The 27518-nt window shown below is 40.7% G+C and overlaps 1 protein-coding gene across 2 annotated transcripts in view; it reads right to left on the reverse strand.

Annotated features, from left to right (window-relative positions):
- Nucleotides 1–7056: 7056 nt before the first annotated feature.
- Nucleotides 7057–27518, reverse strand: part of aqr (aquarius intron-binding spliceosomal factor) — a 48387-nt gene continuing 27925 nt past the window's right edge. The window contains exons 28-36 of one of the 2 annotated variants that reach the window (XM_035674105.1): nucleotides 24567–24704; nucleotides 24405–24476; nucleotides 23299–23486; nucleotides 22967–23138; nucleotides 19534–19704; nucleotides 12851–12936; nucleotides 9389–9563; nucleotides 7944–8054; nucleotides 7057–7512 (exon numbers count right to left, since the gene is read on the reverse strand). In XM_035674105.1, coding sequence (XP_035529998.1) covers nucleotides 7246–7512; nucleotides 7944–8054; nucleotides 9389–9563; nucleotides 12851–12936; nucleotides 19534–19704; nucleotides 22967–23138; nucleotides 23299–23486; nucleotides 24405–24476; nucleotides 24567–24704 — 1380 coding nt within the window. In that variant the 3' untranslated portion in view covers nucleotides 7057–7245. Of the gene's footprint in view, nucleotides 7516–7943; nucleotides 8055–9388; nucleotides 9564–12850; nucleotides 12937–19533; nucleotides 19705–22966; nucleotides 23139–23298; nucleotides 23487–24404; nucleotides 24477–24566; nucleotides 24705–27518 lie in introns of both variants that reach the window. The other variant, XM_035674104.1, reaches the window with a different exon arrangement.

A 27518-nucleotide genomic window follows, 5' to 3' on the forward strand; every position in this document is an offset into this window, starting at 1 on the left:
TGTTTGAAGCCTGAAATGTGGCAAAAGGTTGAAAAGTTCAAGGGGGCCGAATACTTTCGCAAGGCACTGTATCATCAGAGTTATGTCCTGTACAATAGTACAAAGCGCATTATTTCTTTCTGAAATATACTGATATAACAGAAAGTGGAAATAAAGTAGAGAACAATTGCCTCAAAACTGTACTTAAGTATAGCATATGAGTAAATGTACTTAGTTACATTCCACCACTGAAATCCCTCTTCTTAATACAATAAATGATTCCAGTGTTGATTCATGGCAGTCCCCTCCACTCAGTGAGGCTGAAGTGGACTCCTCTGGCAGCATATTACCACTTCACTTTAAGATTATTTTTCTTGCCAAAGCACCAGTTACTGCAAGACCATATTAAAAAACAGAGCTGACAAAAAAACAGCAGAAAATAAAACCTTCCATGATAACTGTTTTTTAAATAAAAGGATCAACTCCTGCAACAACATTCCTGCTGGCCTCAGAGCTCAACAAAGCTCTACTGGAGCAAACCAAACTGACCTCAACAGCAGCAATGCAACAAAAGGTGACTTAAGGTCACTAAATTAGTATGTGCCAAATGAAAATGGTAATTTACCATGATATTCCTCTAAAATGTTTGGTCAAGCACAAGCGCTCCCTCCCCTATTTGTCATGATAGCTCAGAGCACAGTTGGTTGAGTCACGGGGTTGAAACTAACAACTAGCCTTAAAGAAATGGAATTAAACATAGCCCGATCTCCCTCTGAGATACCACATGGTATAGTAGCATGGACCTAACTTGACTTAAGGTCAAAGTTCCATGGCTGCTGATCTAACAAAGACAGGAAAAAAATGGGATGGAGTGCAGGACATAAGAATATGCAACAGTGTAATTAAAGAGTAACACATAAAAACAAAGAATGAAAAAAAATAAATTCATACAACTAACAAATAATCACGGTTTGAAGACATTTTTTGACATTTTCGGAAATACACTACTTATCATACAAACTACAAGTCAAATAAGGAGATTGATACCTCTTAAGTGTTGTTAAAGCTGCAGCCAGGAGACCGACAATGTAGCTTAGCATGAAGACTGCAAACAAGGGGAAAGCTAGTCTGCTTGTGTCCAAAGGTAAAAAAAACCTCCTACCAACACCTTTAAAGCTTATTAAGAACCTGCTGGTTTTACACTTTGCTGTTTATATGAATTAAATCAGATAACTTAACTTGGCCTGTTTCCCCTTCATGCTAAACTAGGATAAGCACATGCTGGCTCCAGCTTCATATTTGCCTTACAGATGAGTGCACTATTGATCTTATCAAGAGGTGAATAAGCGTATTTCTCAAAATGTCAAAAATTATTTATTATACATTATTATTTATTAGAATTTTGGCAGGAATATACAACACTTATATCTACGAGAAATGCAATTGTCTTTTGTAATGCCATAGAGGAATAAAAACATGTATTTTAATAAAGAAATAAGCAAAACCGGAACAGTAACATACACATACAGTAAGAAAACAACAACTACCTCTTAAAACAACTACATATAAACATACTAATTAGGATGTTTCATCACACATTAATGTTGTACATTTACTCCTAAAAAACAAAAAAAGACTAAACAAATCAAGCAAACACACACAAACAAAAAAAGAAAACTTGTTTCAAACACTTTTGCCCTGAAAATGGATTTAGTGAAACTAAAAAAATACTTATTTTCAGATTTATTTTATATTATTATTATATTTTATTTATTAATTTAATGAACACAGATATTCTATGTACTGACACCTTTAATGAAGAGTCAAATGGGCAGATGTAAGAATAAAAATAATCATTAGTGGTAGTCATTAGCAACATGCACCTCAACCAACTACAACAGTAAAACCCTGCTTTTACATCAGGGAGTAAGAAATAATGATCTAATTATATAATATATAATTGTATAATAGAATAACATAGCATTTTCCTGATTATACTTACATACGTTTACTTAACATTGCAATGCAGGACGTTTACTTACGACCGAGTGTTTGTACAGTGTGGCATTAGAACTTTTACTCCACCACCAGTCATTTGTTTCATCACTTCACCATGAGATAGTTCATCTTGTATATTGTATTGGATTTGCCTACAGCGATCTTCTCTGCGTGGTAAACAAGGTCTTGTCTTTATGCATTAACAATACGGCTGCGTAATAGTTCCACATTCATTTTCACCCTTTTCTCTGGTTGTTGGCTTTCAAACTTACTCAGTCATGAAACGCACAATGTCAAAACTTCAGTGCAGCCATCCGGCTCTATGGCCCACTGGATTGTACTTCTTCAGAGCATTTTTTTTTCAGAAGTTTTCCATCTTTACTTAGGATCCTTGCTTTCAAAGGTTTCCAGTCTGGGAGTGGGTTAGGGTTAGGCCTAAACCTTAAATCCAGAACTTCAGAACTTTCACAACAATTTTACTTGAAGCACATACCCAGTTGCAGTCTCAAACAATCTCATAAACCCCTTATTATTAGAAACAATGATTGAAAAACAAAGTAGGTTTGAAAGTCTTCAGACACCCTGTCAAAGTTTTACAGTTGTTGCCAGCGATTCTATATTTTATTTTCAGTCTGTCTCTCAGAGATCGGAGCTGTCTCACACTTTCAGCCACAGAGTCTTGTACTTTCACACTCATTTTCTGAGTGATTTTCAATCTTTAGCTGACTGCTGACAGAAACATTTGCTAACTTTGAATACCCATTTATTTCAAGTTTAGCCCGTAGCTTGTTGTCTCAAAGTTTTTGTCAATACAAATAAATCTGTAGGTTATACTGTAAGGCTGTGATCTTTGCCTCTTAGCTTCTGATTTAAACTCTAACATCACTCATCTGAAAACACGTTTATTGTACAATTATACCAGCGAATTAAACTTAGAATTAGCTGACTATTTACTATATAATTATATATCTGCCAAATAGTAACAATTTGTATTTAGAAATCTTAAGCTTAAGTAAGTCAGTTTTGCACAGTACACAGATGAAATTATTTTTGTAATTCTCAATATGTAGTGTGGTATTGCAACAGTCTCACCGCTTTCATCAGCCTAGTTTCCAACATCAGTAAAAGAAAAAGGTAAAAGCAGCAAAAAAAGCTCAGATAAGCCCACTGTATATCCACCTCTTTGAATCTTTTATGGTCATTATATGCCAATGTTGTGTTTACAGTTTGTTCTGCTGCCCCCAAAAGGCCAACAAATCAATTAATGCTGCTGCTGATGTATTTATGTGAGCAACTGTGTATCTATGTTGAGATAATCTAGCAAATTGTCTCAAAATGATCTCCCTGACTTCCTTTTAATTCATGTCGGGATAAGCTCCAACCCCCCCATGACCCTAAGTAGGAATAAAAAGGTAAACAAATCATTGAAGGAAACTAGAAATACACCTGCTCATATCGCCAGCTTTCTCTATCTCTCTGTTTACCTTCACCTTAAAATGTCACAACATGGATTTTCCACCAAATAGCGTACACAATAAGTCAGTCGACAAATACAGAGGGCAAGTTCAAAGCAGTTTTAATCGTATTAAAAGTTTCCATACAGTCATTTACAAGTCAAAGCATTTCGATTGTTAAATTGCCATTTTCATTCTTATCTTCTCCATGCAGTGTCATCATGAATTAAACAGCAAACACAGACCATGAACACAAAGCCTATTTCCTTCCTGACAAACCCATACAAATTTGCAATCCATGGTTAATTACATGTTAACAGAACGAGTGCAATCCATTTTCCAGACCTTCCGGACCTTTTTGTTACATAAGTTGCTAAAGAGTTTCTCACTGTATTGAGCGCCAATCATCTCAGGATTTCTCCACATAAAACAGACATTAACAGTTCTCCTCAAAGGTAGGGATTTCCTCTGTAGAAAAACAAGAACCTGGCCTTCCAATCTCTGGTTCTGAGTACTCCAGGTTTGGATCTCAACACAAAGGCTTGCCGTGCCTCATGTTATTGGCGCAGGTTCGGCCCAGGTTGGCCCCCTCCATGAGTAGATCGGAGAGTCGGTCCAGGCCGAGGCAGGTGGTCAGTGGGCTGATGAGGCCATAGAGACCCCCTAAGGCGATGCTGAGGGGCCAGCCAACACACAGCAGAACCACCAACCAGATGATGCACCAGAAACATGACCCGCAACTGGCCATCCTGGTCTGGGAGGAAGAGAGGAATATGAGAGTGGCTAATCAAAGTGGACATTAGCATGCTTTGCAAAGCCAAATGCTTCCACTCAAGTTAAGCAGACATACAACTATAACTAATCTTTGGATGGAGGGGGGAGGGTGGAGGGTGGAGGGGGTCTGGCAGGAGAGCACTTTAGCATCATAAATGACAGCATGTCAGTCACTACAATAGCATCAGAGTGTGTTCCTGTGAGCGGCCGGGCCTCTTCTGTGATGATGGGAGATTATCAGATTGAAATGTGCCCTGTTGATGATCTGGATGTACTTGTCAGGATTAGGCAGTGGCCTTGACAAAGCATGATAAGCTGGCAAACCTCAAGCAATAGCTACCAGGCCTGTCTGCCCGCTGAGGTCAACAGGCCGCTCACTTACACGGTGTTGAAGACCGGTGCTGGCACATTAGTCACCCACTAATAGCAGATCAGCAGAGATCATAGATAACTTTGGTAATGAGCATTACTTTATCTGTCAACGCTGATAACAAATAGCGGCCAGGAGTATGATATGCTGCTATTTATTAGCTATAAAAATGCCTGTTGTTTTAAAATGCCTTGATGAAAAACTGCTAACTGGAATGCTGCGCAATGTGTGAACCCTCCCTATCTGTTGAATTATGCAAAGTAGAGAGGCAAACATATGTGGAGACTTTTGCTATAGAGACATCTTTTTTAAGACTACATTAAGCAAAAGGAGCTTTTTGTGTGTGTGTGTGTGTGTTTATGTGTTAAAATCCAGCAGAAAACTCTGCCCTGAGGCCCAGCCTTGAAGTTAAGATTGTAGAACTGATGGTTTTATGAGTGTGAAAGTGTTGTGTGCTGTCAGACTAATTCCCTAAGCCTGTTTTAGTTTTAGGACACAATGGTCAGATCCTCTCCCCCCCCCTCCAGGCACTAGTGTCTTGACTCTATGTAATGTGTAATTTCCTGTTGTGACACTGCTGTCACATAGGGTTGGGCAATAAATTACACATTCAACACGAGTGTGTCCCACGGTGGATCCCGTGCTTTTGGTAAAAACATCTTCGCATTCGAAAAAGAGAAAAAAACAACAGTTTTTTTAATAAGCCACTAAAATTATTTTAAGGCCAGAATAACTTTGCACAACTGTACTCTGACCTCTGCTGTAGTACTTCAGCTCTCTCTACTGTACTTCCCTCAAATTGCTCCTCTACCAACTCCTATTTATTGCTTTTGTGCTGTTAAATTTATAAAAATGTACTGCAGCACAAAACACATTTCTATGTGACAAATTACAAGTCAGCATCGAAGAACAATAACATACCGTCTGTGCTCATGACCAAATTAAGTTTTACTGCATGCTGTTAGTCTCTGTGACACATCAGCCAAAGACAAAGGTTAAAAAGTGAGAGCTTTGCAAAGTAGCTATTAACCTAATGAATACCTGTCGTGTGAGTATAAAAGACATGTTCACCTTCAGCAGAGAAAGGTTCGGGGAGTGAGGTCCTGATCTCCTTCTTGCTTGCAGCTAATTCTTCCAGTCTCCCAGGTCCTGCTTGAGACTTGCAGAGATGTTGTGTGCAAGCAGTAGCCACTTCCCACCAGTTATCTCTAATTTACAACAACAAGGTACCACAGGCAACTACATTCTCAAGAGGCCAGCTGGAAGAAAACAGAAAGTTAGTAACTGGAAGGCTTAAGGGGAGGGCAGATATTACACAATGCAGACATTCATGTGACTCAGGAAAAAGTATGCTCGCTGTCATGGGTTTGAAGAGGACTAATTAGTCATATACGATAGAACAAAACGCACATTTGTGTTATTGCCACATAAGTGTACTGAGGTAATGTTAATTTATACAGTACAAAACACAAAATATTTCAGCATCATGTGATACAGTATATTGGTCTTTTTCTTGTGGGCTCTATGCCAAAACTGTGTAATTCGAAGGTGCAGCCTCAGCTGACAGATTATCTCCCTTATCTAACCTCCCATTCTAATCCTCTCCTCAGCAGACAGAAAGGCATAGCCTACTACTCCTAAACACTCACTTCAACCTGGAGTGTCCTGCTCTCAGAAGATAGAAAAAATAGCCCTTACATGCCTCTACACTTGACTGAATGCAGAAAATATGTCTCTCCACATCTATCAACACATGGTTCTCCATCAGGTCTATTAGACCAGCCCAGGCAAGAGCAGCTGTGCAGCTGACCTGTTCTCTCAGCCTGCCTGAGGTATGATGTAACAGCAACCAACCTCTGGTGCATGATAATGAATGCATTTCCAGTCTGTGTTTTTTGCCTGCAGGGCTGTGGACTGTGTTAACTTCTTCATTTTAAGTGGATTTATGTTTAAATGACTAAGACCTAGATTGGAACTCAGCTTTTGAATGACTGTTTTGACATAAATATATTTGAAACCTCAAATTATTTGCTTGAAATTGGTCGTCAAACCTTAACACTGATAGGAACTATTTCTGCAGAGCACTGTGCTGTTAGTACTCCAACACAAAGTTATGAATGGCAGAGGATTTTAAGGCTTGTTGGTTGAGTGACTGTGTGCATCCAGAAGGCAAGTTGAAATCCCCCAGTATGCACACTGGCCCTTGGGTGAAGTGACTGACCTACAAATGCAGCTTAGTCGCAGCTTGTGTAGCTGGTGTAGGCTGAGCCAATCAGATTTCAGTTGTGCTTAAAGCAGAGGAGGGAAGCAGATGAATGGATGGAAGTATCATGACAGAGATACAAGGCTTAAACGTGTTGACTATACACTTTATTTGTCTCTCAATGTGTGCGTGTAAGAGAGATATAGATTACAGTCTCCTAAAGAGTATTATAAGCTCTGGTGGGTGCACGTGCAGTAAAATATATCACAGACAATAAAGAATTTCAATTTTTTTAATAAAAACTGTTGGTTACAAAATCAAATGTTCTAGAAAAGTGAATGAAACATTATCGCTGGATTCTTTAGTCAGTAGAAAACAAATTCAGAATCACTGACTCCCCACTAATCTTTTCTTAAGGGACAGTCCCCTCAATAACTGAGGCCCTTAATTAGACATATGTGGACTCTCTACTGCTCTTGCTCCTCTGCGCTGTCCTCCCCGTCACTGTCGCTGTCTCTGCCGGGATGCTCTGGCATCTTAGCATGGTCCACTGTGTCTGGATTTTCTTTCTTCTCACTGGTGTCCTCCGACTTTGGCTCCGAGTTTGCCTCTCCTTCTGGGCTTTCCTGCTCCATGGGGGTTTCTTCCTGCGGTTCCCCAGAGATAGCTGGCACTTTCTCAGCCACAGTATCTGTCTTGGTTTGCTGCGGAGGCTGAGCCAGTTTCTGCTGTTGCTGCTAAGAAGGAAAGGAAGGAAGAAAATATTCAAAATGGAAGAATATTTTTAGTATAGTAGTATATATACCATCAAAGCAAAGTCTTGTGATCTTTTTTTAAGCCAACATGCACACATACAAAAATCCTCTTACATCTAACTTATTTACTGTGCTACATTAAAGTTTAACAGTTAAAAATACCAAAATAGCAACCAGGCAGAGATATGATAGCTGTCAGCACTGCTTCAATGCAACTGAGAGTTACTAATGTGTTGGTATAATGGAAAACACAGTAAAAGCACCAGTTTTAAATTGTCTCAAGTGTATCGTAAAAGATATCACCATGAGACAGCAACAGTACTGCTCTGCCGGTTGTGCAGTATCATACAGTAGTACATCCCGTTTTTTCGATACTCTTTTTTTATCGTATTTATCAACTTTTTTTTTACCTGTCTGTACTTCTGGGAGGTCTGGATCATGTGCATGTACATATTGTACACTAGGTTGGCCATCTCAGGCATGTTCTTGATGATTTGGTCTGGCTGTCCAGAGGCATCTCTCTGAGGGAAGATAACAAAAGATAACAGTCAGAGAAAGATTGTTTTGAATCCAGGCTGTGACATGAACGGAATGACAATGAAGAATTGCACTTGTTTTGTTAGCAGTCATGCCAAACTATTGATATGATGAAACTATGCAGGGAAATTACAATTCACCTGTCCGCTACCTGCTTGTTAGTTGAAAGCAAATTTCTCACTTGCTGCCGCCAGCAATCACTGCTCACGTACCATCAAAAGGAGTCAAGGATGCAGAGTTTGTAATTTGACAGTATTAGTATGCAGACAAAGTCTTACAGCTTAAACTGAGGAGAGAGGCGAGCAGAATATTCAATCTGCTGGGCTGTTACCTCCTAAATACAGGGGAGACGCTCACAGAGGCCCTTTGGGCATCATGTCAAAGTGAATGCACTGACTGCTTCAGTACTGTAAAACTTAACTGTGTGTGGTTTTATTGCTGTAAAACTATCAGTAAAAACATCAGGGCGTTAATGTGTTTCACTGTGATTGAGTGTGATTAAACATCAAGGTTTACTGTCTGTCCAATACTATCCAACAGACCTGTGAATATGTATACATCTATATGGAGTATTAAGCAGCAGGGTTATCATTTATTTTTATAACTGCTTCTGAATCAGCACTGTTAAGTAGCCTGTGAAAGATCTGGTCGAGTGTTGCCACACAAAAATCTGATGTTTAATCTGCATGTGCGTGTAAGCAGCAGGGGTCTACTGACTCCAGATAGACGGGCTAAGCAGGGGCCGCATGTGTGTGCCCGAAAGAGCTGTCCCCCATGGGGATGAACACTCTAGAGTCGGAGAAAGTGTCAGAGGCTATAGGGTATTTTAGACACCCCTGTTGCCACACACGCCAGTCAGCGAGACACAGTGACCAGACAACAGTCGTCTCATGCTGGCCTGATGGGATTTGGGAAAGTGGCTATGCCCTTCTGACCTTCGGGGGTTAATTATAGCCAGGCCTGTGTTTCCCATACTTGCAGATGGCCCCCCCGCAGAATGCTGTTAGAAACCGGGGCCTATGGGTAAGCTGTAGTAAGACTTTGGACCAGTGGGACCAAGGGGAATGAAGATGCCATTCAGAATATAGAGGCAGGATTAGACAGAGTCAGGCGGCTGTGGCAGCAGTGATGTGTAAGGATGTTGGAGGGTGCAACAGTTATATGGAAATGGGGACTGATGTGGAACATGAGGAAAAGTAAGCTTGGTTCTTATCAGCACGTTTGGAGCTTGAGTGCTTCATTATCAGCCAAATTTAATGGAGTAGAAGATTACTGAGCTTTAAGAAACGGGTGTGTGCATGCGTGCGTGTGTACGTACAGGCTGTTCCTGGCTGTAGTATTCGTGCGGTCTGATGTGCAGCTGCAGAGGTCTGGCGGTGAGCTGGTTGAAGGCAGGAGTCAGCTCGAAGCAGTTTTGGAACAGCGACACACGGGCAAAGATGTACAGACCCAGTCTGGCTCTTGACATGGCTACCACCAGACGCCTCACATCCCTGTGGAATGGTAGAAAAATAAAAAGTTGACAATTGGTTTGAAACAAGGGGACAAAAAATAATAATAAAAAGTGGCAGGGGCGGGGAAGGAAAGTGTGAAATTTTAAGAGGAGAAGAAATCATGTAAACAAAAACTGAAGTAAAGGGATCAAAGTGGAAGGATCAAGTAAAGATTGTAAAAGGAAGGAAAAAGCAGTGTAGTGTAGGAGGAGAGAGGTTTAGTGAAGGATTTAGTGGAACAGCAATAGGTGAGGGGGACAAATATAAAAGCTAAGGGAGAAATAAAGAAATTAAGGAGAAAGGGCCGTGATAAACAAGGCTGACAAAGGGAGAGGTGGGAGAGTACAAACGAGGGCAGATAAGTTACTTTTTCTTGCCATACAGTAGAATTAAGAGATTAGGGGCAGAAGAGTAATTTTCTATAGAATGGAGGAAACTGGTAGGCTTGCTGTAGTAGCCAAAATGGTTGTTTACCCCCCTATTTTAGAGGAATGTAACTGAATGTCTTTATAACTTATAACCTAAACACAGGCATCACATTGCATTAGAAATTTCAGACACAAAGTGTAAAAAAAGCTATTCTTGTTTTACACATCCACATGTACTGGTTAAGTTGTACACATTACATATACATATGGTGGAAGAGAGGCTGAAATTCTTGGACCCCTTTTAAAAGCCATGGAAATGTGCTCTTTCACAAAGTGAACCAATAATAAAAAAAAAAAAAAGGTACCCTTCAACCTATTTTATTATGTAATAAATCTTCATATTGTGTGTTTTAGGTGTTTGGATGGGCAACCTAATGGAGCTGAGCAAAATATGACCATTTAGCTGGCCAATAAATCTCTGAGACAAAGGCATATTGGCTTACAGAGATCTACAGAGCACGGAAAAAGAAGAGCATATGAGGGGGAAGAAGTGTTTGGCTTATTCAAGCAGCTCCGGTGATACTGAAAACAGCCATTTGATGTACAATAATTTGGCACACACCAATGTTTGTATGCATGCACTTAGCAACACACACACACGTTGAAATGCGGCCAAAAAATGTGGAATATGTCCACCTGAGCACTTCATGAGATTAAGAGGATTAATCCTTGCAATATGCATGATGAGTTCCATGAATATGTAGAGGGGGAAAAAAAGGCTTAAGGAAACCATCATGGAGGGTTTATACGGCAGGTTTATGTAAAATTACAGTAAATTTCAAGCATAATACAAAACCTGAAACTTGAAAGCACATCATTTCCACAGAGACAAACTACAACAGCCTACAACCAATGAGCACAGAGCTCTGGAAGAGATTAACCAATCATGAAGCGCGATAGCCTGTGGACATCGCACTGAGAGGTGCCCACCTGGGCCGTGCTGTGACTTGACCGGGCAAAACGGACGAATACCGTGTGTGTGTGTGTGTGTGTGTGTGTGTGTGTGTGTGTACGTGTGTGTACGTGTCAGAGTGTGTCTGGATCTGTGCTTCCCTGTCAGAGTGTGCTCCTGCATGTGACCGTGCCTGTGTGTATCAGCAGGAATGCTTCTCCTGTCAAAGCAAGGGTCAGCTTGTCATATGGTCAGCTGCATCCCCTGTGGTTGTCACGGCAGCAGATTGCCATGAGGAGAGATGCAGGAAGAGGAGGAGGATTGTGAGGTAGGACTCAGTGGTATACCTCTGTGATCCCAGTATGTGGAAAACACAATGGACAGCACAACAATTTCCCATGAGCCACTGTTTTTTCAACCATTCAACCAACCATTCAGAAGTTTAAGGGACACAAATACATGAATGAATATTATTTAAGGCAAAGCAAAATTCTGAAAAATGGGTTAAAAAACAAAAACAAACAAACATTATCTGTTGTCCCCGCAGGGACTAAGGGTGCTCCCTGATTGGAGCACCCTTAGTCCCTGCTCCTCATCGCTGCTTGAGCTTAGCAGCTCATAGCTACATTTCTGGCTAGTGGCTGGTTCCACACACCCAAGTCGCCGACCAAACTATCTGTAATTAAGTTGCATTGTGGGTAATGTAGAGACCAGGTTTTGACAAGGAAAAAGAATATTGATAAAGACGACATCTCAGGTTCTGCTGCATCAATTTTGTACGATCATTATTGTAGGGCAAAACTTGGACAACGTTCCCACTTTGAGTGGGCAGGTGAGGCAGAGTGCAATTTCCAGTGTAAGACAAGATCAAAAGAATGATACAGAGAGGAAAGCAGGCGCTGCCAGCAAGATAAACTGCCCCTTTCTGTGCCCCGCTGCACTTCTCATTCCTAGCTACATCAAATCATTGCTTTATCTATGAGATGAGGAAAGAACAAAATACAGTTTTAAGTGTTTTCTATAGCAGCTAAAAATGACCACACTCAAGGGTGATGTGTGTGTGTGTGTGTGTTAAGCTACAAAAGGAATGACTTATTAGTCGCACTGGGGTTCCAATTTGAAGACTGTCCAGTGTGAGGGCGGGTGAATGCACTGGCAGTACAGCTGTGATAAAGCTGTAAGCGGTGCAATTCCAACTGCAGCTACTGTACATCACAGCCAGCTTAAGCAGTGTGGAAGAGTTCAGCCTCATTGTCTGGTATTAAAACATGCAGTGTATTAAGTGTGAAGAGCTCATCAGGATCTCATGGCAGCCGAGGAGTCAAAGGCCATTTCACTACAAATCAATTCAGAAAAATTAGGAAAGGAGGTGGGAGGGAGGAGAAGAGGGAGCAGAGAGATAAGGAGACAGAGCTGAAGACTAAGAAGAGAGGTCTGGAAGTACAGTTGAGCAGATAGCAATGGGACATGGAATGAAAAGACATAAAACCTACAACTGCAGTTTGGTTAACCATCATGGCTCTTAACGGACTGTTCTATGGTATGCCTTTGATCAGAACAGAGCTCTTTGTTTAATAGTCTCCCCCCAATCATCAGAGCACAATGGCTCCTCTTAACCAGGACAAAAAAGAATAGTCAGCTCCACCGACTCCTGTCCTGAAGCACCCATTGTCCTCCCTGCCTCAAATTAAGCTCATACATACTTCAAGGCAGCCACAGTGCTATTCTCGTTTTCTTCTTTGGCAAACTTCATTCTGTAGTAACACATAGCAAAAGGAGAAAGCCTCCCGAGAGCAGCAGTCTCAAGAGAGTTAAGTGCCTACATTTTTGCTGTGTTGTTTCCCAGGAGGAAGAATCTAAGGTGTAGATCCTATTACACAAGTATTTTTGTAGAAAGAATAGCTGCTAAAGCTGTCCATTTTTGGGTGAGGCAAGTTTTTCTGCTTGCCATGGTTTCAAGTAATTACCTCAGGTGTCCAACGGCTTTGGTACGGACCAGTGAGAGGATGATGTAGTCATTCTGCTGACCCTGGAACCTGTCCACTGTTGTCACCTGCACAGATACATACATATTCGTTATTGAACAAACAGCACACAGATATACACTAAAATATCAAAGATATGCAAACTAAGCTATGGCAGCTGATGTATTCTGAAAAGTAAATGAGTGTGTGCATTTTAGGTGGGTGGAGGGATTTAGCGGAAATGTTTGAAAACATAAGCGTGACTGCTTTCTGTCTTCAGTCTTTCTTTTTTATTTATTTTTTCTGAACGATTGTGCCTGTGTTTTCCTGTTATTGCTGTTATCGCTATGGGCCATATGGGCAGCCAGCGGGGCTAATGCGGCTTACAGGGCATTTGCCACCACTAGCCTCTTACCTGGGCCCCTGAGACTCAGGGCCAAGGTACTGGGGGCCACGCTGCTCGACTGAATCAGAGATAATTTTAGGGAGTAAAGGAGAATGGAATAGAAGTGTCTCTCTGTAGTATTTCTTTTTCAAAGCAAAAGGAAACTCATGTCAGCCAATTTGCTTTTATACCCTGGTAATCCGGTCTTGCTGAGAAGCGTACTTATTCCCGTACATGAAGAACAGAGCTGTGTTTGACTTTGTCAGTGCTGTTACACCTTACATAATAAAGACAACACACTGCATTTGGAACTTGATACAAAGCGAGGAAACTGATGAGATGCAACCCTTAGTTATACTAGTTATACATACAGTACTAGCTGTGCTGTATAACGGGCTGCTCCTACAGCCTACATGTCATCAAAATCTGTGCACAACCCATGGCAGTGTTGAAGAGTGCATTGGTAGCGTATGGTCTTAAAGAGAAAAAACTCATTATTATATTATATTTCATTCTTAAGTTCATATGGCCTGGACATCCTGTCCATCTTTAATAGAGTTGCCAAGTTGGAGGAGCTTTTTTTGGTTGCCACTTTTACAAGAGGGTAAAATCCCATACATTTTTTCCTATTCGCTCAAATGTAGTTTAAATGATTATAACTGACGTTCATACATAAACCTAAAGTGTAGTCTAATCATCCAGGATAGTCCTGTGTTTGCATGGTGAGTAACATTGAGGATATTGTTTAAAAAAAAGGGAATGGGAATGCAGAAAGGGAAAAACACCTCTGGATCTTCTTAGACATGGTAATGGCAACCCAGTCATAAGGAATACTGTTAAACTTACATAAAGTAAGACTGCATGTAAATAGAGATTACATTAACAAAACGGTCCTCCCTATTTGCTATTGTACAAAAAAAATAACACTATGCAGTTATATGGGCCACATGTCAAGAAATCCTAACCCCAGCAGAAGGAGGTTGGCCTTTCCTCTATAGATCCCTTCTCTACAGTGGATCAATAGGACATCAGCTACCAGTGAGAAGCCACACAGGCAGCAACCAACCTATGAACTAGCCATGCTAAATAAATCATCCTGTTACCTCCCATTAGCCAATGAAACTTTCAGCTATCATGGAACTCCTGTTGCTAAACCCCTCCAAAACCCCTTTTGGGTAACAGGAAATGAGTGGGAAGAGGGAGTAAGTGTATGGGAACTTGTAAAAGAGGGATGGGGCTAACGATGTAGTAGACCAATATTTATTTATGTCTCCTTGTTGCTATGTAGAACAGGTGCAGCACCAGAGGCAACAATATGTCGGTTTTACAATAGCATGAGGTGTTGTGGGCTGCAAGTTGAAGTCAAATGTTTAATGTTAAAGTCAAACAGCCGTGGTATGCACGCACATGTTCACAAAAATGTAGCATACACAGACAGACTCCAGCACATTTTGTTGAAGTAGGGTATAACAGTGGACTTGAAGGGGCTAGAACTGCATGGTTTAAACCAAAACAGAGGAGGGGTGCTTAAAAGAGGGAGGTATTCTTAGCCCACAGACAGTGACAACAAAGCCCAGATAGAGAATCTCCCAAAGGCGTAGCATTTTGCATGGTGTTTAGTTATTTATGAGAAATCTTCCAGGGAGTGAATTACAGAGGTCATGTCATTGTGGCACATGCATGTCTCTGGATACAAGGAGGCACATAAACACAAAGAATATGTTTAGGGACGCATATGTGCACACAGTTTTTTTTACTAACAGAAGATTTTGAATAATTTTCTTCCATCTTGCCCTCCTTCTCCGCATTGTCATGAAGGAAAAGACACAGTCTCTCAGTCGATGGTCAAGCGTGGATCTCTCCTCTCTTTCTTTTTTTTGTAAGTCACTCTGTCTTTCCTGCTATGCCTTATTCATGCCAATTAAGCCCTGGAATGTGCAGAAGTCAGACTACTGGATTATAGAATTTTTCACAAGAGACTCTGGGATGACAACGTTAATAGTGTAGTGTCTCACTGGACTCATTTCGTTTGCCTTTAAATCCATATGTGTCAGTCTTTAAAAAAAAAAAGAAGAAAAGACAAGACATGCAGGAACATGTTAAGAAGATCAATCAACATATCTGGCAACAAGATATCCTGGTTCGGTCACACAGCAACACCTCTCTCCTGCTCTCAAATGAAGGAAATCCACAGGAGCGATGGGGAAAGTGTGTGTTTGTGACCATGTGGAAGAGCTACAGAGGGGCAGGGAGGATTGCAGAATGTGGACGTGAAGCTTTAAGAAGGGTCCAGTGTGTAGGATTTGGTGGCATACTTGCTGATTGCAATGCCTTCGCCTCACCCTCCCTCCTAGGAGAAACTACGGTGGCCGCAAAACACACAAAAGGCCCTATCTACAGCCAGTGTTTGGTGTTTTTGTCCGTTCTGGGCTACTGTAGAAACATGGAGGTTCAACATGTAAAAATGGTGGATGCTGTAGTACAGGGCCTGCTCCCTCTGTCGATACATGTTACACACTGAACCTTTAACGGTCCAACTTACTCTTCTCAATAATCTCTCCTTGACTCTGCTGATGTGAATCCCAATGAACTTTCTGGTTTACAGTTGCTCACAATTCCATCACAGTTTTGTTAAGGTGAAAAGAACAGATGTAATGACTCTGAATCTAGTTTGCATGTCTAGTTTATGTGACCAAGGTTAGTAACCTGGACGAATAAATACTATCCTACAATTTAAAATACAGCACCAACAGAAGGGGAACACAAATGGACTAAAATCCACAGAGTAAACTGAAAAACAAACGTTATTAAAGATGCATAACTGCATGCATATTCATACCAACTGTTGTGTTTGAGATTCAGTGGACAGCTTAAGCTAATGTGTTTATTTGAGTATGGGACTATGACTGGTGCTAACTGGCCTCCCTCTCCTCTTCTGTCTAATTAAAATAATCACAGTAAAGTGGGCTTGCTGTTGACATCTGCTTGGTTTTAGCCATTGTGACATATTGTCAGACACACTGTGGACCAAATGTTCAGCGCTGTGACCTTTCCGCTGCTCAGCATTTTCCCACTAGAGCCCCTCTTTCTTTTTCATCTCTCTCTCTGGCTATCTTTCTTCTCAGCAAATCTAACAGCCTGTCACCCCAGTCACTTTTTAACTGGACATGCATACTGACTAAGGCAATGAGCACAATGAATGACGCTTTATATCTTCACATTGCAGGACATTTAACATGACCAAGCACAATTTCAGGCTAGCTGTCAGAACACAATATGTACTTGACGACAAAGCAACAACGTAGCCTTGCACAGCACAAAATAGAGACACAACAACACTTATTATTATTAAACACTCCAACCCTGCAGGTGGTAAGGATGCAACATTAACACAATGACAGATTTGCTTCCTGCTACCTCGTTGGACAATAAATAAATAGCAACAAGCTGCAATTTGCGTTTGTGCCTCAATGCGTTAAAGCTGGTAATATTGTCAATTTTTCTTAATAAATATTTCTTTGCATTTGCTAAAGACTGTAGTGTCTTGCTGTCTGAGGAAATAATTTAGCCTTTTATTAAAAAAAACTCCTCGAAAATCTATGTATGTATTTGTGACCAGTTTTTAAAGTGGACCTATTATGATAATTTCCAGCTCTATACTCTTAGTCTGAGACTCCACTGAACTAGCTTTGCATGATTCACTCATTCAAAAAAATCTTTATTTATTTTATACTGGCCATAAATGCAGCCCCTCAATTTATCCAACATTGTGGAAGCCTGCTGAGTGGCTTAGACTGAGCGCTCTGTCCTTTTACCGGTGTGCTCTCGACGGCATGACAGCATTAGTAACGTAGCATGGACAATAGTGATATGGGGCACGGAATGTGAAGAAATTACTGTTTGTCAGACCACAAATGAGAAAAGAATTAGGTTGGAAAAATGACAGACGCTGCTGGAGTGTTTCCAGGGAATGGGCCTCACTGATTACTGTACAAGAGCACACAACTTTTATAACTATCCCCTGGTTTCAGTGATCATATTTTATGGAGAAATTATTTTCTGGTCTTCCCTCTGATGTTACCCAGCTGTTCTGCTACAACTTTCTTCAATTTACTAAAGTTTCCTGATAGAAATATAGCCTTAGCTACTTGCTGCTAGCTTCTTAGCAGTGCAGCTAACTTAGCCGTCCTATTAGGTGACTGCCCAAATTGGAAACTCAGAACACTGGGGCGGTGTTGGTGTTTAACATTACATCTCTAGTACAGGAGCTTTGAAGCACTGGTGCCTCCACCTCCCAGTCCATTAGCAGTAGCTAGCAGTGAGTGTCCATCAGTAAACTCTGTAAAACGAGTTGAGGAAGACATTGCATGACTTTGGAGCTAAAAACTGAAGATGCACTTTCTGCACCCAAAACTTGAAGCCTTAGTCCTGACTCCTGAGCAGAGCAGTGTGTCCCTGTACTTTGTGGGCATGCTCAGCCTTGCTCTGCCTGGAGTAGATAACCATATGAAGAAATCCATGACTAGCCAACATCGATGAAGACACAGAATTTAGACTTATATGGTTGCGCTGACCAGTAGACACATTGAGTATGTATTGTTTATGTTCACTCTTTTCTGCTATATTGACAGAAAATGCAAAAAAATATTCGCCAATTGAGCAAACCACCTTGCCTGACACACACACTACATAAACAACAGAGAAACTGTGCAACATGTTTGAACAGCACAACATAATTGGAGGCATGCTGACCTTCTGCCACTATGACACTCCACTCCAATCTTGTAACTTTCCCTGGCATGCCTAAATAGTGTGTGACACTCTAAAGTGTGTGAAAGGCCTAAAGAACAGAGACCAAAGAAAGGTGAGAGAATGTGGGTATAGAAAAAGAATGAAGGAAGAGGAAAGCATAACCTGAGGCTAGCGGGTAAAAGCATTTAGCAGTACAAACAGAAAATGGATGGAAAACGGTGCCAACGGGCTGCTGACTTAACACGGTGGAAAGGAAGGAAAGAAAGAAGAGAGACAAGAGGAGTCGGGGGGGAATACTGTGGGCTGGAGGAAGACAATCAAACAGTCTCCTTCAGGGATGAACATAGCACCAAGTTTACACCCACTCTCAGTATATGCACACTTAAATCCTTTCCTCAAACACACGCACACTTTTACACACACCTCAATGAGTTTGATTTACAGAGGTATGCAGTGGGCTGGTATGTTAACAGAGGGCACAGAGTGTCCTGCTTTATTTGGGTCTCATGACCTGCAGCAGTCTTAATGGTCTCATGACTTGATGGAGCAGGACAATGAAAGCCAGAGTGAAAGGAAAAAAAAACAAAACAACTCTTGCTTAGCCAGTGAAAAGCGTAAAGAACCTCCATGAGCTGCTCATTAATTTTCCCCTCAGCAAGAATCACAGAGATCTACTAAATTAAACAGATACTGTATGTCACACTGCTAGGATATGGACAGTTAGGAAAACTTGGTAGTTAAAACAACAAACAAACAAACCTACTTAAATTGCACAGGGAGAGAGACTGAGTGTGTTTGTGCTAATGGGAGGCAGAAACTGCAAACGCCTTGTGAGAATTCAGAGCTGTGAATTTTCTCTCAGTGCAACAGACGATAAGAGGTTGGTGCATTGACTGCAGCCGACATTTGAAGGAGTGAAGAAACTGTGTTCATGTGCATGTTATGTATGTTCCTACTTAAACGACCTACACGTATATAGGAGGTGAAAACATGTCTGTTGGGACTGGAGCCATTCCAGACAGGGGGAGAAGAAATGTTTGACCCTCAAGTGATATTAGGAGTGTGCATAGTTTTTGCTGAATGTTGAATCGGGTGTATTTCAGTGTTATGCTATGTGAAATATATAAACACTTAATAATTTTGCCATAACCAAATTGCCATTTTGTTTGCCACTTTTAAATGGATAAAAAAAAAAAAAAAAACACAGTGGTTAGTGATTCAGAGGTCTAAAAACAAAATGTTTAAATAACTTTTCAGGTGTATTTAAGACAATGTCCTTGCAAAAGAAGAATCAAATGAATTATGATTTTTAGCCCTTTAGCCTATATTAGCACATTTTAGCGAGCAGACTCACATCTATTGTTCCTTTGTTGTAAGATGTTTTTTCCAGTCTAACATTTCATAAGGACATAATTGCCTTTTATTTATAATAATAAAATAAACACATTTATAATACTTTGACTTCATAAAAACAATAATACAATGATTGGATGGAAATATGTGCACTGGTCACTGTAGCCAGTGTCAACTTGTGAATGTGTGTCCTTACCTTGTTAGGCTGACTAAAGAAGGGGTTGCCAGCACAACGCTGGTTGATGACATCCCTGATCAAATGTTTCTGTCCATTGTACGTGGTGAGGATGCTGATGCGGTCAGCAGGGTAGCCCAACAGACGCATGTACATGTACAAAGCCACTGCATACTCCGCCTCTCCCAGGTTCTTCACAGGAAGAGAGAGAAAAGGAGGGGTAAGATTATTATTATATTTTAACTGAACAATATTGTATACAAGTAATGAGAGATGGAAGAAAACTAATGTCTGGGTAAGTGACCTCAAAACACCTATTCTATATCAATGTAGTAATTTTGCAGTGAATCAAAGCCCTAAGCTAAGTTGAATAACCCAAATACACACGTATCTCTTCCTATCAGCACTCCCAGGGCCGTCTGCTGTGTTTGACACCTTGCTGTTCTCATTCTCTTTCACTTTTAACATCTTGCTCTAGTCCTTCCTCGCCCGTCAAGTGTTTAACTTTTCCGCCAGATAAAAGCCCACTAATTCACACATGAGTAGCCATCTGATTTGGGTTGGAATTAATTGCCTCAGACAGAGCTCAACACCACCACTAGCTAGGCAGGGACAAAATGTCCCAATCTAGGATTCCCTACACAGAAGCAAGGAGGGTGAATGGCATATTTCCACTGTGGCTTTGATATTCACTAAATGGGGAATAGCTGATTGTATTTTTGGAAGTGTGACAAAATGCTGCATCATCAAAAGTTGCATTACTCAGTCTCATGGCAGAATGTTTTAGTATTACCAATATCACGACTTTTACATTTTAAGTAGGAAAGGCAAGATTTTTAGAGAATAGCTGCTAGTGGTTTCCACTTAATGATTGCTTAAGGAGCAGTCAGTACTTAAAAAAATATATATATATGGGCTGCACAATTAATTGAAATATTACTGAAATTGCAATATGGCCAAGTGCAATATGCAAGCCCTAATATATATTAATAGAAGCACACAGAAAAAACAACAGCCAAAACATCTAAACACACCCATTTGCTATTGATCTCTCATTTCCAATTCAAAATTTTTAGGCCCCAAGGACATCATCACAAGCGTGTCCTCCAAATGTGACTAAATGTAATGGCCAATGTTGCATACATCATTCACCCACTTTACAATTAACAAATTCCTCCGCATGTACAAGTGCATCCTGGCTCCAAGGCTTTATTATGGCCTTCAAATGTGACCAAAAAAAGAAAAAACGGAAAGAAAAAAGCCAACAGTATGCATTATTCATCCAGTTTCAATTAATCCTGGACTGCAGCCCCACATCTTTGATAATAATTTATGCAGGTTCATCAACAGTTCCTGATCCAGCTGCACTGGAGTCAACACATCAAAAACAGTGACAGCCTTTGTTGTTCTTCCCTTATTACCTGTCTCCAAATGGCACAAATTCATAACTTTAATGACCACACTGTCTTTTTACTGATAGAAATTCAAGTTTGGCAGAAAATGTTAGTTAGTTTTTTTTTTTTTAAAAAAAACACATTTATTGCCTTTATTAGATAACTTCAGCCAAAGAGAGACAGGAAAGTGGGGGGAGAATGGATGACATGCAGCAAAGGATCAGCTTTTCAACCCAACCCCATGCATATTTAACACAAATGTTAGGATGCAGAAAAGGGTTTGAAGCAATGGCCCAAGGATGAGGTCCAGAGAGTATGGAAAGAGGGACAGAAACAGATAAGACAGAAGGTGAGAGATGCTTGCACATTGTGGTGTAGCTACAAACACACTAAAGGTAATAAGAGGTATAAATCTAGACTACCTGTGAGTATGTCCCACAATGTTTTTTGCTCTAATTTAAAAAGCAGCTTGTGAAGCAGAAGAGCATTCACTAACAAGCCTAGAGGCTGAGAAAAGCCATTTTGTAGCAACAGAAGATTTTGATTTAGATAAGCATCTTACCCTTTATGAGCCATTTGACAACTTGAGAAGTACTACCAACGGGCTGAGACTCAATGTGGAAAGTGCTTTAACAAATGAGGCAAATAAGCAGGAACAGACCTTTGTATTGTGGAGTGTTTGAGTGCATGCACATGTATTTGTGTGTACGATGGGTGTTCAGTGCAAGAGTGCAAAGCATAGTTGTTGCAGTGTTTGTTCAGCTGTGACAGGCATTCAGCATACACTGGATACATTTGCTTCTCAAGTGTCCAATTTATCCCTTCTGGTTCCTAGGAAAGTGCATGCAAGTGTGTGAGAGTGTGTGCGCATATGAGTGTGTGTGTGTGTGTGTGCACGTCAGGCATAGTGAGTGATACCGGCAATTCCCCTGAGAAGCCTGAAAATGGCAACAGGCAAATGCAGTCGAGCTTCATGTGACCTGGTGTCTCGAGAAGTGCACATGGTCTGGATTTAAGAACAATAAGAAGCTTCAGGGACATGAGCATGCACTGTTGACCACTGCACTAACATTCATAAAGCCCTGAGATATGTTCATTGGCCAGGCTGCTTATAAACAAATCAGTTTTTTCAGAACCACTAAATAATCAAGTTAAAGTAGCTGGTTTCATGTTACATTTCCCAATAATTTCAGAACTTTAAATGTAACTTTCATACTGGACAGTTTGCGTCCAGTATGAAGTATTATATTTGATGGCAACATTTGTGCTCCTGTGCTGGTGTTTTTTTTTTTTTTTTACACACACCCCTATAAACCCCACCCGCTGCCCACACACAGTCTTGAGTGTCTCAGCAATGTCATGATGAAACACAATCTGGCTCCTGGTGTGAAGGACAAACCCACTGGTCTGTGCTGGGCAGCCAGTCTTAGCTGCAGACTAAGCAGGGTCATGAATATATCATATGGACTGGTAGCTAAATCATAAAATTTAAAAATGAATGAAGTGCTGAAACAACAACCGTTCCAGAGGAAATGGAGGCAAGGGAGGAATATGGTTCTCTGCTCTGATGGAACTAAGTGTGTATGACTGTGTATCTGTGTAAACGAGTGTATAAATTGTGCTTGAAAACAGCCATGCATTGTATAACACTCACTATTTTTGCTGTCCCAACATTGTGTATGTACCTGTGCTACAGATATACTGAATACATATATATACTGTGTTATATACTGGGTGTTCACAGTTCTCCATGTTGAAGTAATGTGTATATAGTATATGGGCCTGTGTGGATTAATGCTGTGCAGCAGGGGTATTTATAATTCTAGTTTGGTTTAGTTATTGGTTTTTATTTTCTGGAAATTACTAATTGTAGTTGATTTTTGTGTAACTTCAGTATTAGTTTCATTTTTGTTGTGGATTTCTAAAGTAAAAATTTAGTAATTTAACTGGTAGACAAACACACAGAGAGTAAGTTTTGTTATGTTCTACACTCTTAGTACAAATAACAACTGCTGTGTGCACACCTATATATGTGTAGTCTGGTGTGTACTACTACTGACCTGGTAGAAGTAAGGGTTGGGCTCAGATTCTCCCACTCCATTGAAGTCCTCCACGTTAATTAGCTGGAAGTCAAAGGTCAGGCCAGGGTTGGGCACCTGGAACTCAGGCAGCTGCTGGACATGAGGCAGGTTCCCCAAGTGTTTGTAGCGCCAGTTGTACAGGTTACACAGGCTGTGGGACAGGAAGATAGAAACAATATAATACATAACATCACACTGTATGTTTGTGTCATTTCTGTGAGGAGACAGTCAATCACTAAGACACTGCATCGTTTGTGAATTTAAGCTGCTCAAAACTGACTCTAGCTGTTTGTTCTGTCAGGGTGACCCACCTTGCACGCGCACGGCCCTGTGCATCCAGGTCTATGGTGGGCACTCCCAGGCGCACAAATCGGGTAAAGAGAGACTGCTCCATGTTGGAGTACTTCTGGAAGGCCATGTTCTTGATAACAGGGGGCAACTGGTGGTGGTCTCCAATCATGATCCAACGCTTCAGCCTGCTGTAGCCATCCTCTGGGTTCTGTAGAGAGGGGAAGACAAAGTAAGTGTAAGAAAGCCTGTTACAGAGAACACATAATTTTCCATGTTGGATGGGTTAGGTCAGGTAGTTAATTAGGTTTCCCTTTGAGCAGTAAAGGTACAGTTGATGTATGAATTACAATCTAATCTGTAAAGTCTAACCTATGGCCATATGTGTAATGTCACTGCACTACAACTACTCCATGTCGTACTATATTCAATTTTGTTTTTGTTAAATAACTTGACAATATTATATTGTATACATGAAATCAGATCTTCAGCAGATAATACAATTTGAGTTGAGGTAGTCCAGTATAGTTTTTTACTCATGTCTTTGTCACACTGCCAGATTTTGCTGATTAGATGTGGTTTATTTGGAGCTTGACCTCAGACAAATCTGATATATCAACCATTGCAAGTCAAGATCTGATGAGATCAATGACGGAAATCACTGATATGGGCTGAATGGCTGGATAATGAAAGGGAATGGAAGAGAGGAGGAATAAACAGTTTCGTTGTGATGTATACCTGGCAGAGGGCTCTGACTGTGACTCACTAGAGAAAAGAGATAAAGAGAGGAGCTTCGGCGAGGTTGTTAGATGGGCTGATGTGCTTAATGATCTCATCTGTAAACAGACATTAGCACTATCTCGGACAATTAGGCACAACTACCAAAGACAAGCACCATTACTGTGTTTGGAGCCCATCAGTCAAACCTTAACAGAGAGAAAGCCTGAGTCCTGAGTTAAGGATTAAACTAGGCTTAGTGTCATAACTTATGACAGTGCTTGGGTCTGGCAGTGAGTTTTCAGACAAGGCATGACTGTAGGTTTTTTTTAATAGTTGAGATTAACAGCTAAAATATTCTAAGTCATACGCTTGCATATCATAAGCTAAGACTTAGACAGGGTAGGGTTACCTGTAACAGGAGGGGGATGAAGGTCTCGATCTCCAGAATCTGAGCAGCTTCTTCCATCAGGATGTTGTCATACTAAGAGAAGAAGCAATGTAAATTAAGTACTTACAGTAACTGCAGTGAATACAAACTCATTCAGGTTGTTGTCAACTGAGAAGAGTGTACCTTAAATCCTAGCTCCACCAGGTCATGACGTTTGAGTGCAGCATGTGTACAGGTCATGGCAATGATTTTTGCTTCCTTCACTAGCAGATACTTGGAGCGGTCCAGTCCACTCCTCAGCAGCTCAAACGCCCTAAACTCCTTCAGGGGTAGACAAGAGAGAATGTGAGGGTCAGGAGAAATGTTTTATAAAGAGATATGACTGGGAACACAAATAACAAAAAGAAACCAAGAAATGAGCTCTGGAAAGAACTTATATATGAACGTATCCATTTGTGAGTTAAGTTTTGCTTTCATGTTTTATACAGTGGGGTTGTGAGGGGAAATTTAAATGGAATACTGACAGAATGATGGATGATTACTGTCAAAGATGATGGATAAGATTATTATCTAGTGTGAAATAATCAAACCTCTAAAAAAGGAAAAAGGCACAGTTCAATAATTAGATAAACAACCAATGCATCTTCCTGTCTACCCACATTTGACAAATGCAATGTAATGTTTGAAAAACTCAATCTTAACTCTTTAACGGTTAACCCTTTAATAGTAAGGGTGCTCCGATCAGTGTTTTTGAGGCCAATCACCAATCATCAATCTCTAGAAGCAGTATCAGCGGATACGATCACTGGGTCTAATTAAAGCCTTATTTTTATTTAGTATGCACACATCACACCTCTGTCTCTCACACACTGCCTCTCTCTACCCTTCTCTCCATATAGAGGCTGTATGTGTCTCCATTACTTTGTCAGCAGTAAGTTTTATAAAGTTGCCCAAGAAACACAACTCACGTTTTAGGTCCGTTAATGGCATCGCCTATCAAAAATGAAACTGTTGATTTACCTGCTCTGTGCTTGTAAAATATCCACTAGATAATGTCTCACTCTCTCAGTTTCTCTGCAAAATACTAAAACGAGTTCCTGGCCATTAATATACTGGCGGCCCGCCAAAGTAAATCTATGTGTGTCAAACACGGAATAACTTTCCTGTGGAGTAAAATAAATGCATCTTCTGATCGGCGTTAACCTAATTAAAGCGAATATCAGCAGATTATGATTGGTGAGTGATCGATTGAAGCACCCTTATTTAATAGCTCCAATGACCTCTACTTTTGATTCCCTGGAGATGCCCCATAACTCCAAAATTCAAGACAGTCACAAAAGATGAAGAAATAAAGATGATTAGCAACCTTCCCACCTTTTAATTAAACATTATCAGCATAATCCCTCTGCTTTCTATTCTCATTAGGAAACACAATCTCCTCTTTTCCCATGATGCACTGATACAGAAGCCAGCCAGCCAACCAGCCACCCTCTGTGGAGAGTATACTGGGTGTAGTTTGCTGTTCAATAACTGCAGCTTGAAGAGCCCTTTAGCACAGATTTTCTTACATGACTTAGACTCGAATGGAAAATTTAGGGGGCAGTTTGTAAAAAAAAGAATCAGTTCACTTCAGAGTGCCGATATCATGGCACTATAAAAATCAAAAAAAATATAAAAACCACGCTGTGGGGCAGTGAAACGCGGAGGGGGAATATGGGTAAACAGGCATGCTATTTTCAGGTTGCCACACTAGCTGTGTAGGGGTAGGGAAGGGAGAGAGGGAGGAGGACGGAAGAAGTAGGCGACAGTAGAAGTAGGCTTGGACAGCGCTGGGGTATAAATATTTGATGTGTTACTATTTTAGCATTAATATTAAACCGATCAAAACATGCAATATTGATGAGATCTATTCTTAACCCCCATGGCTCCAGATTGGTTGAAGGGTGAAATCAAGATGGTAAGGATTCATGGATACTGAGAAGAGAGGGAAGAGAGCAAAAAAAAAAAAAAAAGTAAATGGGAGTAAAGATGTGGTGGGACTGCAGAGGAGGAAACGGGAGATGTCTATACAGGAGGAACCCAAGAGGCACATTGTGTATCTGTCTGTCTAGCAATAAATTCTTGGGATATTCCTATGACAGCTTATTCCAAACTGCTTTTACATTTGAAAAGGCAGACAGATAAGCAAATTCAGCAGAATGCTGCTTTGTCTATCCTGCACCACAGGCAGCAATACCTCTTAATGGGTGTACAGATTTCACTGCAGCATGGGTGAGGCTGAGGGAGGAGGGAGAGGTGCCGTGATGCAGTGATACAGAGGCCAGCCAGATAAATCAAGGTCACCACACATGTTGGGATATTACCTTCAGCCAATAACTTCTTTATTGCTTTTCTGACACCTTCTTGGTGTTCCCATAAATCTGAAATGTTATTGTTATCCCTACAGAAATACTCGATGGGCTGAGGAGGAGTGATACATTCAGCCATGTGTTTGTGAGTGCGAAAGAGTGTGAAAAAAAGTGACAGAGTAGAAAAGATTAGTAGTAGATAAAAGATAAGTACTAATAGCCTTCATAACTTTGTTGTACCACTTATCTTTTCAAAAAGGGTTAGAAATCATATCTACAAATAAACACTACAAGTACTGTTAAGTATCTTATATAATGATTCACTATATCAACTGAAGCAAAGAGACAGGTATGCAAAAGTGGCAGAAGATCTGCTTATGAGCAGACATATCCACAAAGACAGTGTCTGACCAATCACTGTTAATCTACAAGAACCTGTCACTGTGGTGGCCTGGAAAGCACAGTTACTTGTGTATGGGAGATTGTGCAACACCTGGACACACAGCTGGTCTGTAAGTACGATCGAATACAACTGCCATAGCCTGTGTGTGTGTTTGAGTAAAAGAAAGAAAGGGCTATGTATATTTACCTCATAAGTATGAGATTGTGTGTATAACGTGTGCTTCTGGACAGGTTCTTTGTAAAGCACATTGAATTTAACAGAAATAACATGCAATTTGTAAATAAAATTGCCTTGCCTTATTGCACTGAAGTGACCTCATTACATCCCACTGGGTGTTGCTCTAAGGGAACTAGCACTCTCTTTTTGAGTGTGTGTGTGTGTGTG

The sequence above is a fragment of the Morone saxatilis genome, unplaced genomic scaffold (genome assembly GCF_004916995.1).
Source record: "Morone saxatilis isolate NCDOM2014 unplaced genomic scaffold, NCSU_SB_2.0 Contig3, whole genome shotgun sequence".
NCBI lineage: Eukaryota > Metazoa > Chordata > Actinopteri > Moronidae > Morone > Morone saxatilis.